Below are 17,928 nucleotides of genomic sequence, written 5' to 3' on the forward strand. Positions count from 1 at the left end.
TTGCTTATTGGGAAGAGAATCCACTAAGCACCTGACAATGCCATACTCCATCATGTATTTTTTAACATCACCTCAAGACTCACACATGATGGTTAATGCTGTCAACATAGTCAACTATTACTTGAAAGTGACATTGGATTTTGATTCATGTTGGCTTTAGGAGGACATGTTAATTTTTTTGGTTTGGTTTAGTTAATGTTTTCATTATGATACAAACTATTTGCTCATTCATTTATTGAGTACTAATTACGTTCTGGGAGCTGCTCTAATTTCTTTTTTCTTTTTTCTTTTTTTTTTTTTTTTTTTTTTTGAGACAAAGTCTCGCTCTTGTCTGTCACCCAACCTGTAGTGCAATGGCATGATCTTGGCTCACTGCAACCTCCACCTCCCGAGTTCAAGTGATTTTCCTGCCTCAGCTCCCAAGTAGCTGGGATTACAGGCGCCTGCCACCACACCTGGCTAATTTTTGTATTTTTTTAGTAGAGATGGGGTTTCACCATGTTGGCCAGGCTGGTCTTGAACTCCTGACTCAGGCGATCCACTGACCTCGCCCTCCCAAAGTGCTGGGATTACAGGCCTGAGCCACTGCACCTGGCCAATCTACTCTAATTTCTAAGATGTAAGGATGTATGAGAAAGTCTTGCCTTCCATGAATTCATAGTCTACAGGTGGATACAAACTAAAAGTAATAATTATAATAAGTTACAGTACATCCCAATAAGGGATGTTAAATAGAGCTGACGAGAGTTCTGTGGGATAACCTAGAGAAACCATGCCCATCTCTAGCAGCAGTTCACAAACTGTGCTGCCTTTGATTAGTACTCAGGAGGGTAGGAGTCAGCAAAGTGGAAGCAATAGATAGGAGCTTCTTTTTTAGCCAAATTAGACAAAATGATAATTTATATATCACTGACATAATTACAGCGATAGAAGCATTTCATTTGGAAATATTTTTGAAAATTCTTAAATACTATATTTATCAATTCAACACATCATACTTTAACAAAGATACCTATTCTTTTAACTCAAGCATTAAAAGAAGATAGTTTTGTTAATGCCTAGACTACAAGGTATATTTTTAAAATAATTTCAGCTTTCATTTTAGATTCAGGGGACACATGTGCAGGTTTGTTACCTGGGTATATTTCATGATGCTGAGGTTTGTGGTACTATTTATGCCATCACCCTAGTACTAATCATAGTACCCAACAGTTAGTTTTGCAACCCTTACTACCCTCCCTACCGCCCCCACAGAAGTCCTCAATTTCTATTGTTGCCATCTTTATATCCATGAGTAACCAGTGTTTAGCTCTCACTTATAAGTGAGAATATATGCTATTTGGTTTTTATTATGTAAAATTATAATAATATTATAATATTTTTATTATGTTCCTGTGTTAATTCACGTAGAATGATGGCATCCAGCTGTATCCATTTTGCTGCAAAGGACATGATTTCATTATATTTTATAACTGCATAGTATTCCATGGTGTATATGTATCACATTTTCTCTATCCAGTCCACCACTGATGGGCACCTAGGCTGATTCCATGTCTTTGCTATTGTGAATAGTGCAGTGATGAAAATGCAAATGCATCTGTATTTTTGGTAGAATGATTTATGTTCTTTTGGGTATGTACCCAGTCATGGGATTGCTGGGTCAAATGGTAGCTCTGTTTTACATTTTTTGAGAAATCTCGAAACTGCTTTCCACAGTGAATAAACTAATTTACATTCGCACCAACAGTATGTAAGCATTCTCTTTTCACTGCAGCTTTACCAGCATCTGTTGTTTTTTGACTTTTAAATAATAGCCACCGTGACTGGTATGAGATGGCATCTTTGTGGTTTTGATTTGCATTTCTTAGTGACCAGTGATGTGTGGAACATTTTTTCATGTTTGGCCATTTGTATGTCTTCTTTTGAGAAGTACCTCTTCATGTCTTTTGCCCATTTTTTACTAGGCTCATTTTGCTTGTTGATTTGTTTAAGCTTCTTAGAGATTCTGGATATTAGACATTTGTCAGATGCATAGTTTGTGAATATTTTCTCCCATTCTGCAGGTTGTCTCTTTATTACTGCTAATAGTTTCTTTTGTTGTGCAGAAGCTCTTTTATTTAATTGGTCCCACTTGTCAATTTTTGTTTTTGTTGCAGTTGCTTTTGAGGACTTAAATAAATTATTGCCCAATGCAAATGTTCAGAATGGTTTTTCTTAGGTTTTCTTTTGGGATTCTTATAGGTAAAGATCTTACATTTAAATCTTTAATCTATCATGAGTCAATTTTTATATATAGTGAAAGATAGGGGTACAGTTTCATTCTTCTGCATACAGCTAGATAGCTATCCCAGTACCATTTATTGCATAGGGGGTCCTTTCCCACATTGCTTATTTTTGTCAACTTTGTTGAAGATCAGATAGCTGTAGTTGTGCAGCTTTATTTCTGCATTCTCTATTCTGTTCCGTTGGTCTATGTGCCTGTTTTTGTACCAGTACCATGCTGTTTGTGTTATTGTAGCGTTATAGTATAGTTTGAAGTCAGGTAATGTGATTCCTCCAACTTTGTTGTTTTTTGCTTAGGATTGCTTTGGCCATTCAGTCCCTTTTCTGGTTCTGTATGAATTTTAGAATAGTTTTTTATAGTACTGTGACAAATGACATTGGTAGTTTGATAGGAATAGCATTGAATCTGTAGATTGCTTTAGGCAGCATGGTCATTTTAATGATATTGTGTCTTGTAATCCATGAGCATGGGATGTTTTTCCATTTGTTTTTGTCATCTGTGATTTCTTTCAGCAGTGTTCTATAGTTCTTCTTGTAGAGATCTTTCATCTGATAGGACCTTCTGAGCATGGAAAGCCGTTTGTGTGAGGGCAAAGTTCAGGAGCAAGTAATGGCTGAAAACTCAGACTTTAGAGGATACATGGTGATCAGCAGTAGAAGATAGAACTTAGCTAGAAGATATATTTACACTTGCTAAGCATTCTAGCCTTTATCCTCTGGACTACCAGATGCCAGCAAGGTCTTTAATAATCAAATTAGTTTTTGTTTTCATTTTGTCCTGGCATTTACTGCTGGCAGCTCTGTGAGACAGGGACAGATAACAGGTCAAGCAAATAGACTTTTTGCTTCTTGGGTTGAGAGAAGGTGAGTGTGAAAATAGTGGCCAAATTTAAAAAGTGTTTATGACATAAAATTGACAAGATTTGCTCACATTGACATAAGGAAGAGTGTGAGAGGCTAGATGGGTACAGAGGAATTATCTGAGGGCCATAGAGAGGAGACAGCCTCTTGGGGAGCTGCCAAACAAGAAATTAGCCTAAACACAACCCCAGAAGTCGAACAGGCTGTCCATATGAATCATTAACTAAGAGGCTAGGAAAAGAGAAAGAATCCGGGCAAGAGCAAATGTACAGAGACCTTGGAAACCATGCTAACAGGACAATTTTAGCAGAGGATCTATAGTGGATTCTAAGCAGATTTTTCTGAGCTGCAAAGAACATGGGAAAAATGAGTTTAGGCTGGGTGCACTGGCTTACACGCCTGTAATCCCAGCACTTTGGGAGGCCAAGGTGGGCAGATCACATGAGGTCAGGAGTTCAAGATCAGCCTGGCCAACATGGTGAAACCCTGTCTCTACTAATAATATAAAAATTAGCCAGGTGTGGTGGCACACACCTGTAATCCCAGCTACTAGGGAGGCTGAGGCATGAAAATTGCTTGAACCTGGGAGGTGGAGGTTGCAGTGAGGCGAGATCGTGCCGCTGCACTTTCAGCCTGGGAAACAGTGAAACTGTGTCTCAAAAAAAAGAGAAAAAAATGACTAAAGTCCATGCCTTTAGTTTGTTGAAGATAGAGCTGTATGAAGCTCCAATCTAGCATGGTCCTTTCAGCACTCTTTTATCTTCAATAAAAACATTGGAATTAATCTAAACCCTTGCTGAAGTGAAATCAAGATATTATAAGGATAATGGTATTGATTATTAATTCTCCCCCAACTAATGTACTTCCTGTAGGTGACTCAGACACTGTACAGAGACCTTCGTTAACTCTGAAATCACAAAGGAATCATTCAGAAAGCAGCTCCTTAAATACCTAATAGTTAGTGCTGCCAAAGTGTTAATGCACCTTTTCAAAGCATTAAGGAACTGGGCAGATACAAATAGATGCGAAGACTATGTATAAAACATAAATTAAGACATACTTCATCTTTGATTTACACAGTTTAAAGAGGGCCCTTTTTAAGTGTGAGATTCTGTGAGCTAATATTTCCTGTCCATGACATTCTAATTTTTTAAATTGTGAACCATCCAGATTTGCTGTTGGTATGAATCAAGTTTTTCTATTTAATTAAGCCAACTTATCTGTCACTCATCATAATTAATAATCCATTCCTATCTTAATTAGTTTTTCATTTTCAGAGCCAATCATATATTAATACAAATACAGGAAAATCTAAGTCAATTTTTAATATAAATAAGAGCACAGAAAACCCATTGGATATGTGTATATGCTTTCTTCACATATTTAGAAAGGCTCAAAATAACTGAGTTCATATTCTGCCACAAACACAGAAACCAGAGAAAAAATATTTCAGTTCATTCATTTACCTCATGACACCAACTATCTAAATACCACCATTTCCCAAGATTTCAGAGTCTTGCTTTTATTAAACCCATCGAATGATGAATTATAATGTAGGAGGCCTTTCTGTTTCTGGAGGCAATTGCAGGGAAACCATGCCTGTCAGTTCATTTTTGTCATTGGCGCATGTGTGGCTTTTTTCATTCACTCATCTATTAATTGAGCAAGACTCTAATCATTAGAGATGCAGCCATGAGTGAGACAAAAGAAGGTTTCAACTCCCTTTGAGCTTAAATTTTAGTGAGGGAGGCACACAATAAACAAATAAACAATGATGAGTAATCCTCAAGGAATTAAGGTAGTAGAAGGTGATTCAGTGACTTCTATAGATGGAGTGCTCAGAGAAGGCCTCCCTGAGGAGGTGGCATTAAAGCTGCCAGTTGAATGACAAGAGGTGCCATGAGATGATCACAGGACTAAGCATTCCAGGACGACATCATAGCTAAAGCAAAGGTCTGCAAGTGGGAATATAATCTAGGAATCAAGTGAAAGCCAGTGCTTCTGGAGGGACATAAACAGGAAAATGGTAAGAGATGAGCTTGGGGAGAGAGAGAACACTCATCGTAAGGAGTGTATATTTCATTCAAAGGTCCGTGAAGAGCTGGTAGAGGTTTTAAACAAAGTAGTGATGTGATCTGATTTACATTTTGGAAAAATCAGTCTGATTGCTCCATGGAGAATGAATCAAAGGGGGCAAGTATGAAAACAGGGAGATGGAATCTGGATGAGAGGTGAGTATGGCTTGCATCTGGTAGCAGAAGGGACAGAAGTAGATTAACTCAGGATTTGTTTAGTGGTAGAATGAGAGAACTTATTGATGTGTTGGCTCTTGGAGGGTGTATTATAGAAAGAAAAGAATTCATCAAGGATAATTCAATTTTTTTATTTCATGAGCTTTAGGACTTTAACATCACTTAGTCATTTCATGCATTTATTCCATTGATCATTGCAAAGGTTGATTCTTTTCACAGTTGTGTATTTCCTTGGTTAGAGCAAACTATGGTGTATGAGTTTCTGGATTCAAATCTGGGTTTTCTAATTTAGTGGCCGTATGCTCTTGAGCGAGTTTTCTAACCCCTCTGCCCTTTAGTTTCTTTGCCTAAAAAACATGGTAATAATGTTACCTATTTCATAGGGTTGTGGTCAGCAGTGACTAAGGAAATGCAAATAGAAGTACTTAGCACACTACTGGACTGCAGGAAGTAGTCACTAAATGTTAGAAATTAGGTGCTGTAGCAAAAGAATCTATTAACAGAGTAAACAGACAACCTACAGAATGGAAGAAAATATTCACAAACTATGCATCCTACAAGGATTTAATATCCAGAGTCTATAAGAAACTTAAATCAAGCAAAAACCAAATAACCCCATTACAAATAGACAAAGACATGAGCAGATACTTCTTAAAAGAAGACATGCAAGTGGCCAAGAAACATGAAAAAATACTCATCATCACTAATCATCAGAGAAAAGCAAACGAAAACCACAATGAGATACATTCTCACACCAGTCAGAACAGCTACTACTAAAAAGTCCAAAAACAACAGGCGCTGGCAAGGCTGCAGAGAGTAGGGAATGCTTATACACTGTTGGTGAAATTGTAAATTAGCTCAGCCACTGTGGAAAAGTTCAGAGATTTCTCAAAGAACTTGAAATAGAGCTACCATTCAGCCCAGCAATCCCATTACTGGATGTATACCCAAAGAGAAATAGATCATTATACCAAAAAGACACATGCACTTGTATGCTCATTGCTGCACTGTTCACAATAGCAAAGACATGGAATCAACCTAGGTGCCCATCAGCGGTGAATTAAATAATGAAAATGTGGCACATATACACCATGGAATACTACACAGCCAAAAAAAAAAGAATGCAATGTCCTTTGCAGCAACATGGATGCAGCTAGAGGCCATAGTCCTAAACTAATTAATGCAGGAACAGAAAACCAAATACTGCATGTTCTCACTTGAAAATGGGAGCTAAACATTGAGCACACATGGACATAAACATGAAAACAATAGACACTGTGGACAGCTAGTGGCGAGAGGAAGGGAGAGGGGTGTGAGTTTAAAAACCATCAGGTACTATGCTCACTACCTGGATGGAGTATACCCAGGTAACAAACCTGCACATGTACCCCCTGTGTCTAAATAAGAGTTGAAATTTTAAAAAATTAGGTACTAAATTTCTCTTATCCTCCTTCCAATTGTGCTTTCAAGTCTCAGCACCTAGAAATGAGTTAATATGTTTTTAAGAAACAATAAATTTCTGTTTCTTATGTCATTACATAATTATTTTATGTATGATTTAGGTACTGTTTTTTTCAGAATTTCTTAACCCTTTTGAATATATTTTTATCTTCTATATCTGCCAGTATTTGTTTCTTTTTAAAGTGGCTTTTTTTTTAATCATCCTACTTTTATTTTTTTTATTTTCATTTTTATTTTTTTATTTTATTATTATTATACTTTAAGTTTTAGGGTACATGTGCACAATGTGCAGGTTAGTTACATATGTAAACATGTGCCATGCTGGTGTGCTGCACCCATTAACTCGTCATTTAGCATTAGGTATATCTCCTAAAGCTATCCCTCCCCACCCCCCCACTCCACAACAGTCCCCAGAGTGTGATGTTCCCCTTCCTGTGTCCATGTGTTCTCATTGTTCAATTCCCACCTATGAGTGAGAATATGCGGTGTTTGGTTTTTTGTTCTTGCGATAGTTTACTGAGAATGATGATTTCCAATTTCATCCATGTCCCTACAAAGGACATGAACTCATCATTTTTTATGGCTGCATAGTATTCCATGGTGTATATGTGCCACATTTTCTTAATCCAGTCTATCATTGTTGGACATTTGGGTTGGTTCTAAGTCTTTGCTATTGTGAATAGTGCCGCAATAAACATACGTGTGCATGTGTCTTTATAGCAGCATGATTTATAGTCCTTTGGGTATATACCCAGTAATGGGATGGCTGGGCCAAATGGTATTTCTAGTTCTAGATCCCTGAGGAATCGTAAAGTGACTTTTTTATTATTTGGGTTTTGAAAATCTAAGGGCTTTTAGAGAGATTTATTGAATATTATCAGCTTTATTGTGAAGTTAGCATTTTCAGCTTTTAAAATGGAGCAAGGGAGGATGGGCATTCTGATCTCAAGATTATAGAAATTATGTGAAAGCTTAATATAACTGCCTGCATCAGTGCCATAACACCGCATGGGCCCTGCTTTAGTGTACAGCTCCTCCAATGGGTGTCCTGCTTTTTCTCTTTGGACTTAGAACTATATTGAATCTAAGGCTGGAAAATACCCTATTTGTTTAGATCACAGACAATTCAGAAGACCTTGTATTCCTCTGAATCTTTGATTTCTGTGTAAACACTGGTTCCCGTCACTCTGCCAGGCTGCAGCTGCATTTCAGACTTTCATGACTGGTTATTTGCTTCTCAAAATAGGCTTGAGAACAGTAGGAAAATAGAGTAGGTCAACACGGCATATGGTTAAATTTTCATGGACAGATGTGTTTGAGGATAATAAGGAAATTCTTTTAAACTGTTATCTTTGTTATAAATGTGGTATGCAGATGTTTCACAGTTATGGCTGGGATAGAGGTACTTTTAGCAAATGGCACTTTTCATAAGATTACACATTAACCTAATTTTTGAAAACTATATTCATGTGTCAGTGAAGGTGGCTGGGCAAGGAACAGCCTGTTTGCTCTTAGAATCTTACAGTGCCATCATTGATGCGGAATTGTTCAGCACAGGTGACTTTGGAATCCCTTTCTGTGCAAAACATTCGACATTAAATGCATACGTGTTTTGTGATTCTTCGAGCCTCAGGTTCTGTGTTTCTTCTTGTATTTTCTTAATGACAGAAGATAATAAAATATTTTTTATTTCAGAAGGTTTACATGGTATGACATACGTAAAATAGTTTCTATCTCTGATATAATGTCCCTAAGCCCGGGGTGGGGAGACGTTACTTTATTAAACCACTGGCCAATCGAATCTACAGTGGGTGGGATCTGCTATGATAGGTTTTCATGCTTGTTTCCATGCTGTGAAAAATTTTGTAAAATGTCACAATAAATCTGAATACTTTAGGTAGCAATGGTGTAGTCTGGGATGTTTTTGGAAATCAATAATTAAATTTATCAACGTGTGTGTGTGTGTGTGTGTGTGTGTGTTTTAAAACATATTTTGTGGAGCTAAAACCCTGATAACCCAGTGTCTTTCTGCCTCTTCCAAAGACATTGTGGTCATAACTATTTAAGAGCTCAGTGTGAAGGTCTATGTGGGCATCAAGAATCAACTGTGAATTCTCAGCCCTGCCAGCATACACAGAACCAACCAGTGGTCCATCCTGTGGGCTGCTCGTGAGTGCCTGATGGATGGATCTCTGTGGAATTAGGGGGCAGGTGTATACCAACAGCTAAATATCCTGTTATTTCACAATCCACACCTCAACTTGATTGTATTACTGTTAGTATTTATTTTTGGGTTTTCATTTTTTTGCCAGAAGCATATGTGTGGACATACTCACTTCCTGTGTGTTTGTCTTTCTACTACAGATACGGGAGCAGAAAGACAGGCACTAAGAGAAAATGTATATCCTAAACTGAGAGAATTCTGCAGAGAAAACTATGGATTGGAATTTCAGGTAATTCTAGTGTTAATTTCATTCACAGTTATGTCCAGTTAAATAACTAGTGTTTGTTTCTTGTCACAACTTTAGTGTTGTAAAAGACAAGTTTTAGGCCCTGAAAAAATTTGTTTCTTCAAGCATGGGTAAAAAGAAACACTGACAAATGGAAATAAAGTATTTCATCATTTTTGATGTTTAGTTATTTTATGCTGTGCTTCTTGGACCCTTCCTGGTATGGGCTCATCTTTTTCTTTGAACCATATTTATTTGCTTTTTTGACAATCTCCACTATTATCAAAGAGATGAAGGTTGCTGAGCACCTGAGTTTAAGCTATGGTTTCTAGAAATATTTTGCACTTAAAAATGGGGACCAACTTTTTTCAAACTTATTGCCTTTCATCAGCCTGGCCTGGCCCTGCCTTCTATCTTGCCTTTAACTTTTTATTCACATTGTAGAACATCGTTTTTCCTATTCATTTCAGAGCTACATCATTTACTCCCCCCAAAAAATTATATCAGCCTTTCAAGAGACAGTGATGGCACACGTCATTGCTAAAGTTCATGAACATCCTAACATTTTAATGCACCACTGATTTTGCCAAGTGGTAAAAGTGCTTGAAAACATTGGATGTATCTTGAGCATTCAAATGTTGAAAAAAATAAATGGCTCCTGCAACAGATAACATTATTTAGTCAGAATTTTTCAGCCTCATTTACGATGGAAATCCTAACTCTCCAGTGCTATCTAAATTACACATTTACACTGTCAAGTGATGAATATGTAATAGAGGTTTGTATTGCAGAAGTGCAAAATGCACCATTGTTAGTGGAAGAACATTTCACCCTTTGTTTGTTTCCTCCCAGACAAATATTTTATCTTGATATACTCCTGATGCTTTCTAATATGATGTATAAAGTAACAGTCTCGAAATGGCTTCAATCTCAATGCATAATGTCAGTTGCCACCAGGCCATGATGACACACGCATTGAATCGTCACTCATAAGTCACCATTTACTTGATAAATTGTGAACCTAAATTAAATTCCTTGTCATGAATTCAGCACTACCTTCTCTGAGGAATCTGGTTTTACTGATAACAGGGTCCCAATTGTTATATAATTTCCAATCTGTCAGGAATCCCAGAGACTTAGACACTCCTTGGGGACTCAGTTACCATAGAGGAAGAAGTGTGTCCAAGCATATAATCCCATCTTTAAGTTTGTTTTTGCATCATTTTTGTCAACAGAGGAAGTCGGTGAGCTACAGAACAGCTTCTATAAACCATGGTATTGACTAGGATTAGCTGAGGGAGAAAGAGAAAAAAAGTAAACTTTCTGAACTAGAGGTAGGCACAGAAGATAGATACAGGCAAAGGAAAACTGTGCTAGGCGAGGCCCATAGAATAAATTGACACGATTATTCTAGGCAGGTGCACTGAATCAGCTGAGGAGATGTTGGACCGCAGAGCACACCGCAGTGGGCAGGGAAGACGTGAAACTGAGCCCCAGCTCTCTACAGGTACTGGGAGTGACTGAACCTACCCATGCTTCAGTTCAGTGTCTAAAATAGGAATGGCAACAGCTTACATGTCTGAGGTTGTGTTTAGAACAAAATTAAATATGCAAGGTTACATTTGCTTCCAAGCTCTAGGCTTAGCAGGAGTTCAGATCCATAATATCTGAATCTTCTAAGAATATACCTTTTAAGTGTAGTGTTTTATAGTAGGTTAATTATATCACTCCCTAAGGATATATTTTTTAGAGAGGCAGTTCTCTTCTCTCAAGTCAACAAAAAATATGATGCCAGAATCTTCATGAATAGCCAGTTTACCCCCACAGTATCCCCGATTCCATCTTTGGTTGTGCACTGAACCCAGAACATATGGTTTCCTAGAGTTACTCAAACATACCAATCTACTTCATGCTTGCTTGCCTTTGCTCAAGCCATTCTCTTCAACTACAATGCTTTTCAGTCTGGTTCTTCCCCTGCTTTACCTCCTGGATTCTACTCATTCTTAAGACTCTTCCTGTCTAACCTCATGTTGTGCCCCCTTGCTCAATGGCCCACAACCCTGTGGGCCTCTTTTGGATCCCTGAACACCTTAGCCCATTCATACTTGAGAATTTTACTCTGGCTGTTCTGTCTTGCAGAATACTCACTCCCTTTATCTTCACACAGCTGCTTTCTTATTGTCCCTTGGGTCTCCACTGAAATGTCACCCCTAGAGATGCTTTTCTTTTTTATATTATTATTATACTTTAAGTTCTGTTATACGTGTGCAGAATATGCAGGTTTGTTACATAGGAATACATGTACCATGGTGGTTTGCTGCACCCATCAACCCGTCATCTACATTAGGTATTTCTCCTAATGCTATCACTCCCCTAGTCCCCCACCCCCAGCAGGCCCTAGTGTGTGATGTTCCCCTGCCTGTGTCCATGTATTCTCATTGTTCAACACCCACTTATGAGTGAGAACATACGGTGTTTGGTTTTCTGCTCCTGTGTTAGTTTGCTGAGAATGATGGTTTCCAGCTTCATTCATGTCCCTGCAAAGGACATGAACTCCACCTTTTTTATGGCTGCATAGTATTCCATGGTGTATATGTGCCACGTTTTCTTTATCCAGTCTGTCATTGATGGGCATTTGGGTTGGTTCCAAGTCTTTGCTATTGTGAATAGTGCTGCAGTAAACATACGTGTGCGTGTGTCTTTATGGCTGAAAATTCCAGAAACCAGAATGCCTCTTCTCCTCTAGAGATGCTGTTCTTGTGACCCAACCTAAAGTAACCACCTCTCTTTTGCATCATACTGTTTTAGTTCTTTGCATAGCGTGTGCCAGGATCAGATATTTTTTCTTGTTTGTTTATGTATTGGCCTGCTTATTGTCTTTCTCTCACTAGATTATAAGTTCCATAAAAACAGAGACTTGTCTGTTTTTACGGAATTTCAAGACAGCTGCATTCCTGGTCCTGTAGTCCCTGGCACATTGGAAAATGCTATGAGAATTTGTTGAATGAATGGTTACGTGAAAAAAAAATGAATGAATGAAGACCCAGCCCAGATATAACTTGTGAAAGAAAGCCTTCTCTGATCCCTCCCACACCTCCCAAGATAGGCCATGTACCCTCCTCTTTGCTTCTCTGAAATTCAATGCATAACTCTCGATAATCCATCCAATTCATTCAAGAAGTATTTGTTGAGTGCTGACCACATGGCAACCAACATTCTAAGTGCTGGGAATAAAGGAGCAAACCAACCAGACCCTCTTCTGAGGAGCTTCTAACATTGTTAAGAGAGGCAGACAATGTAGATTCCAGGGGTAATAAATGCATTTTATTGAATAAATGCTTCTATTTTAAAAATCACAGAAAGTAGGGTTAGGGCATGCCAGGTAGTCAGAGAAAGACTCAGTGATAAGGCAGTATTTGAGCACAGATCTGCAGAAAGTGATGGAGCAAGTCATGCGGGTGTCTGGAGTTGTGGGGAGGAATCTAGGCATAAGGAACAAGGAAAAGGGTCTGAGGTGGAAGTGTGTTTAGAATATTCTAGGAACAATCACACTACTACACTCCAGTCTGGACAACAGAGTGAGACCCTGTCTCCAAAAAAAAAAAAATTGGAACAGTAAAGAAGCCAAGTGTGAGTGAAGGAAATAATTACAGATGGCATCAAAGTAAGATTATATGAGACCTCATGGGCCAAGATTAAGGACTTAGAATTTTTATTGAGTTGGAAGGGAAAGAGCGAGGTGATATGACTTAACCATTAAGAGGTTTGCTCAGGTTCTATGAGTAGAATACAATGCAAAGGAATGGTCAAACAGGAAAATAGTGCAAACAGGAAGAACTAAAATAAGCAGTGTAGATAATGAAACGTCATCTGGTTAAGTAAACTTTTCATCACCTGCCTATAAGTGCCAAATGTTCTCAGGCCTGGAACTGTCTTATTCAACTTATCCCAATGGCCAGTCAAATAGCTGCACATAGTAATCCATTTAGTTCAATCTTTATTCAATTAAATTAATAAAATATGAATAGAATAGAAATTAATAGAATATCAATTAAATTAATATGCCTTTTAAGCAAGTCCATATATCTTTTATCTATGTGCCTGTTTGGCAGGCTATTTTGTAGTGTTTTCCTTATTTTTTTTTTCATTTAAACTACGATATTTGATGAAAATACACTAGACTCCGATTATGTAAACTTCAATTAATTCTATATGTGATGGGTACATATATAGGTTGATTACTCAGAGATGGAAACAGTTCAATGGAAAGAACATCAAGCCCACTTAGCAAAGAACACCCAGGGCATCAGGAAAAGACATGGTATTTAAATAATATGTTATTTGATTTGCAGGTATTTATTAAGGGCCTCCAGCTACAGAGAAGAGGATAGAAAATAAGAACAAGGAGAATGAATTGGAAAAAAGTAAAGACAGACTGGGGAGAAAGCAGGTGGTGCAAAACCCAATAAATAAAGAGCTTGTGATTATACTCAGAGAGACCATCCACTCTTGCTTTTGGAACTCTTCTCCATTCCCACTGCGGAGGTCCCGGTCTAACCCTCACTGCTTCAAAAATGGGATGAACAAAATGCATCCTAATTGGTTTATTTTCCTGCTTACCCCTAGTAGATTGCAAGTCCTTGAGGAAGAGACTAGTTCTTGTTTGTTTTTAAGTCCGCAGGCCTGAAACAGAGTTTGGCATTTAGTGGGGCTTTAGTAAGTGTGTTCAGCAGAACTGCCTTACACCATCACCCTACTTGAGTATTTCTATACAGTACCACCAGAATCATCCTATGTAAATGTCATATTGTGTCAATGAAGGGACATGGAGCAAGATGACCAAATAGAAGCTTCCACTGACTGTCCTCCTGAAGGAACACCAAACTAAACAATTATCCACACAAAATAGCATAAGAACCAAAAATCAGGTGAGTGATCCCAGTACCTGGTTTTAACTTCATATCACTGGAAGAGGCACTGAAGAGGGTAGGAAAGACAGTCTTGAATTTCCAGTGCCATCCCTCCCCTAACCCCCAGCAGCAGCCACATGGTGCACAGAAAGAATCTGTGTGCTTGGTGAAGGGAGAGTACAGTGATTGTGGGAGTTTGCATTGGAATTTACTGCCCCTGTCACAGCAGAAAGCAACATTGGGCAGAAATCAGCCAGTGCCCACTGAGGCCCATTTAGACCAGGCCTAGTCAGAGGGGAATCACCCCTTCTAGTGATCAGAAACTGAGTTTCGGCAAGCTGTGCCACCATGGGCTAAAGTGTTCTGGGGTTCTGAATGAACTTGAAAGGCAGTCTAGGCCACAAGGACTCCAACTCATAGGCAAGTCCTGGTGCTGGGCTGGGCTTGGAACCAGTGGACTTGGGGTGCATGTGAACTAGCAAGATACCAGCTGGGAGGGCCAAGGGAGTGCTTGCACTACCCCTCCCCCAACCCCAGGCAATGCAGCTCACAGCTCTGGGAGAGACACTCCTTCCTTCCACTTGAGTGATGGAAAGGAAAGAGTAGAGAGGACTTTGGCAACTTGGACACCAGCTCAGCCACAGTAGGATAAGGCACTGGGCAGAGTCCTGAGTTCCCCATTCCAGGCCCTAGCTCCCAGATGACATTTTCATACATATCTTAGGCCAGAAGGTAACTTGCTACCTTGAAAAAAAAAAGGACCCAGTCCTGGCAGGACTCATCACTTGCTGACTAAAGAGCCATGATCTCCCCAAATGAGTTCAGTAAGGCAACCAGGGACCAATCCTGGGCTCTGAATAATCAGCAGTAATACCCAGGCATTACTCGCCATGGGCCTTGGGTGACATTCAGAGACACGCTGGTTACAGGCATGGCCCAGCACATTCCCAGCTGTGGTGGATATAGGGAGAGATTCCTGCTTTAGAAAAGGAGAGGGAAGAATAAAGGGAAATTTATCTGGCAGTTTAGGTACCAGCTCGGCCACAGTAGGGTAGAGCACCAAGCGGGCTCTTGGGGTTCCCAGTTCCAGGCCTTGGCTCTCAGATGGTATTTCTGGACCTGCCCTGGGATAGCAGGGAGCCCATTGCCCTGAAGGGAGAGTCTCAGACCTGGCAGCATTCACTACAAGCTGGCCGAGGAGCCCTTGGACTTGAAGTGAATGTTGGCAGTAGCCAGGGAGTACTTGCTGTGAGCTTGGGGTAGTGGCCATGGGAGAAGATTCCTCTGCTCGTGGAAAAGGGAGGGAAGAGTGAGAAGGACTTTGTCGTGTGGCTTAGGAATCAGCTCAGCCACAGTAGAATAGAAGATCAGGTAGATTTCTGAGGTTTCCAACTCCAGGCCCTGGCTCATGAAGGGCGTCTCTGAACCTGCCAGGGCTGAGGACAACTTGCTGCCCTAAAGGGAAGGACACAAACCTGGCTGGCATCACCACCTGCTGACTGTAAAGCCCCAGGTCCTTGAGTGAACGTAGGCAGTAGCTAGGCAGTGGTTATCAAGGGCCTTGATGGGACTCACTGCTGTGATGGCTTCACGTCTAACCTAGCATAGTCCCAGTGGTGGTCATAAGGATGCTTGTGTCACCCCTCCCCCAGCTCCAGGAAGCTCAGCACAGAGAGAGGGACTCTGTTTGAGAGAAAGTAAGAGAGGATAACAAGAGTCTCTGCCTGGTAATCCAGAGAATTCTAGATCTTATCCAAGACTGCCAAGGCAGAAGAGCCACATGTTACTGGGCTTGGAGTATTCCCTAGTACAGATACAGCTACAGTGACTAAAAACCTAGATCACAAACCCAAGTCCCTTTGAATACCTGAAAAAACCTTCCCAAGAATGACAGGTACTAACAAGCTCAGACTGTGAAGACTACAATAAATACCTAACTCTTAAATACCCAGACACCAGCAAATATCAAGACCATCCAGGAAAACATGATCTCCCCAAACGAGTTCAGGAAGGCACCAAGGACCAGTCCTGACAGGGATATTGTGAACTTTCAGACAGTGAATTAAAAATAGCCGTTTTGGGGGAACTCAAAGAAGTTCAAGATAACACAGAGAAGGAATATGGAATCCTATCAGATAAACTTAACAAATAAATTGGTATAATTTGAAAAAAGCAGAAATTCTGGAGTTGAAAAGTGCAGTTGACATACTGAGGAATGTATCAGAGTCTCTTACCAGCAGAATTGATCAAGCAGAAGAAAGAATTAGTGAACTTGAAGACAGGCTATTTGAAAATACACAGAGGAGAAAAAAGAATAAAGAATGAAGCATGCCTACAAGATCTAGAAAATAGCCTCAAAAGGGCCACTTTAAGAATTATTGGCCTTAAAGAGGAGATAGAGTAGGGTAGAAAGTGTATTCAAAGGGATAATAACAGAACTTCCCAAACCTATAGAAAGACCAGTATTCAAGTACAAGATTATAGAACACCAAGCAGATTTAACCCAAATGAGGCCACCTCAAGACATTCAACAAATGCCGTATTATCAGTTTCTTTGCTTAAAAGTTTTTAATGGCTTCCTGCTGCCAATAGGATCTCTCTTTAATGTAACTCCAGCTTCATTTTCCACTCTTCCCCACATAAATAATCCATGCCAGTCCATCCTCAGCCTGTGCTTGGAGCACATCTTCCTGTTTGCTCATTCCTAACTCTCACATTCTAGTCACTGTATCTATTTCAATGCTTGCTTCCTATCAGACATACCCTTTCTTCACCCCTAGCCACCCCACACCCTGTCCTTCACAATCTAGCTGAAGGCCTAGCTTTCCCAAGACATCTTTTCCGATTTCCAAATAATCTCCCCCTCTACTCTCTGAACTCATAAATCTGTCCCACATGGGCTGCTGGTACACTGAGCCAAGATTGAATCCAGTTAGGGCAGGGACCTCTAAAGGGGGTGTTTAGCTGATCTCAATACTTACGACACTTCCATTTCAAAAGAAATCTCCATCTGAGTCCAGCCCCTGAGCTTTATATAACTCTTTAAGAATACCGTTCTCATAGCCAGCTTCATTAGTGGGCACCTGGTATTTACATTGGTCTTAGTCACAAAGTTCATAAACCTCCTTTTTCTTTACCTCTGACATCCATTAAATCTCAAAGATCTGCCAATTCTACCTCCCTAAATACTTCTCCAATCTGTTCCTTTTGTTCGTATCTGTATTACTGTTACCTTGACTGTTGCCATGGGTACCCTGACTGTTCCCATTTCCTTCATCTCTGCCTTTTCCTCCCTAATACCAAACTCTTAATCTACTTTACCCATCTGGTTCATCCTCCCCAATGTTGCTACAGTGGTATTTTTAAACACCAATCTGACCCTTGTCCACAAGATACAGTCTATGCTTCTTGGCGCAATGTGCAAGTTCTTTTTTACCCCTGCCTACTCTCGAGGTCTTATCTGTGACTCTTTCCCACAGGCAGCCTGTTCTAGCCTTTGCGAACTGCATTTGGTTCACCAGATGTGTTTCCTTTCCTGCCCTGAATTTTCTCACCCACTGTGCCCTCTGACTGGGGGGTGGGGGGCGGGGGCTTAAATTGCCTCCCAGGCAAATAAGTAGAAAAATTCCTCCTCATTCATTAAAATATAGTGAAGTCCTTCTATGAGATTCCAGAGTACTTTATTTCTAATCTTTACTAGCATGTCTTATT

The 17,928-nt window shown here is 39.7% G+C and overlaps 1 protein-coding gene across 1 annotated transcript in view; it reads left to right on the top strand.

The window, feature by feature from the left end:
• The window catches only part of NWD2 (NACHT and WD repeat domain containing 2), a 208,527-nt gene that overhangs the window by 76,933 nt on the left and 113,666 nt on the right, over positions 1-17,928 (top strand). The window contains exon 2 of the mRNA XM_003776437.5: positions 9,222-9,310. Within this exon, the coding sequence (XP_003776485.4) occupies positions 9,222-9,310 (89 nt within the window). The remainder of the gene's footprint in view (positions 1-9,221; positions 9,311-17,928) is intronic.

This window comes from Pongo abelii, chromosome 3 (genome assembly GCF_028885655.2).
Source record: "Pongo abelii isolate AG06213 chromosome 3, NHGRI_mPonAbe1-v2.0_pri, whole genome shotgun sequence".
Taxonomy (NCBI): domain Eukaryota; kingdom Metazoa; phylum Chordata; class Mammalia; order Primates; family Hominidae; genus Pongo; species Pongo abelii.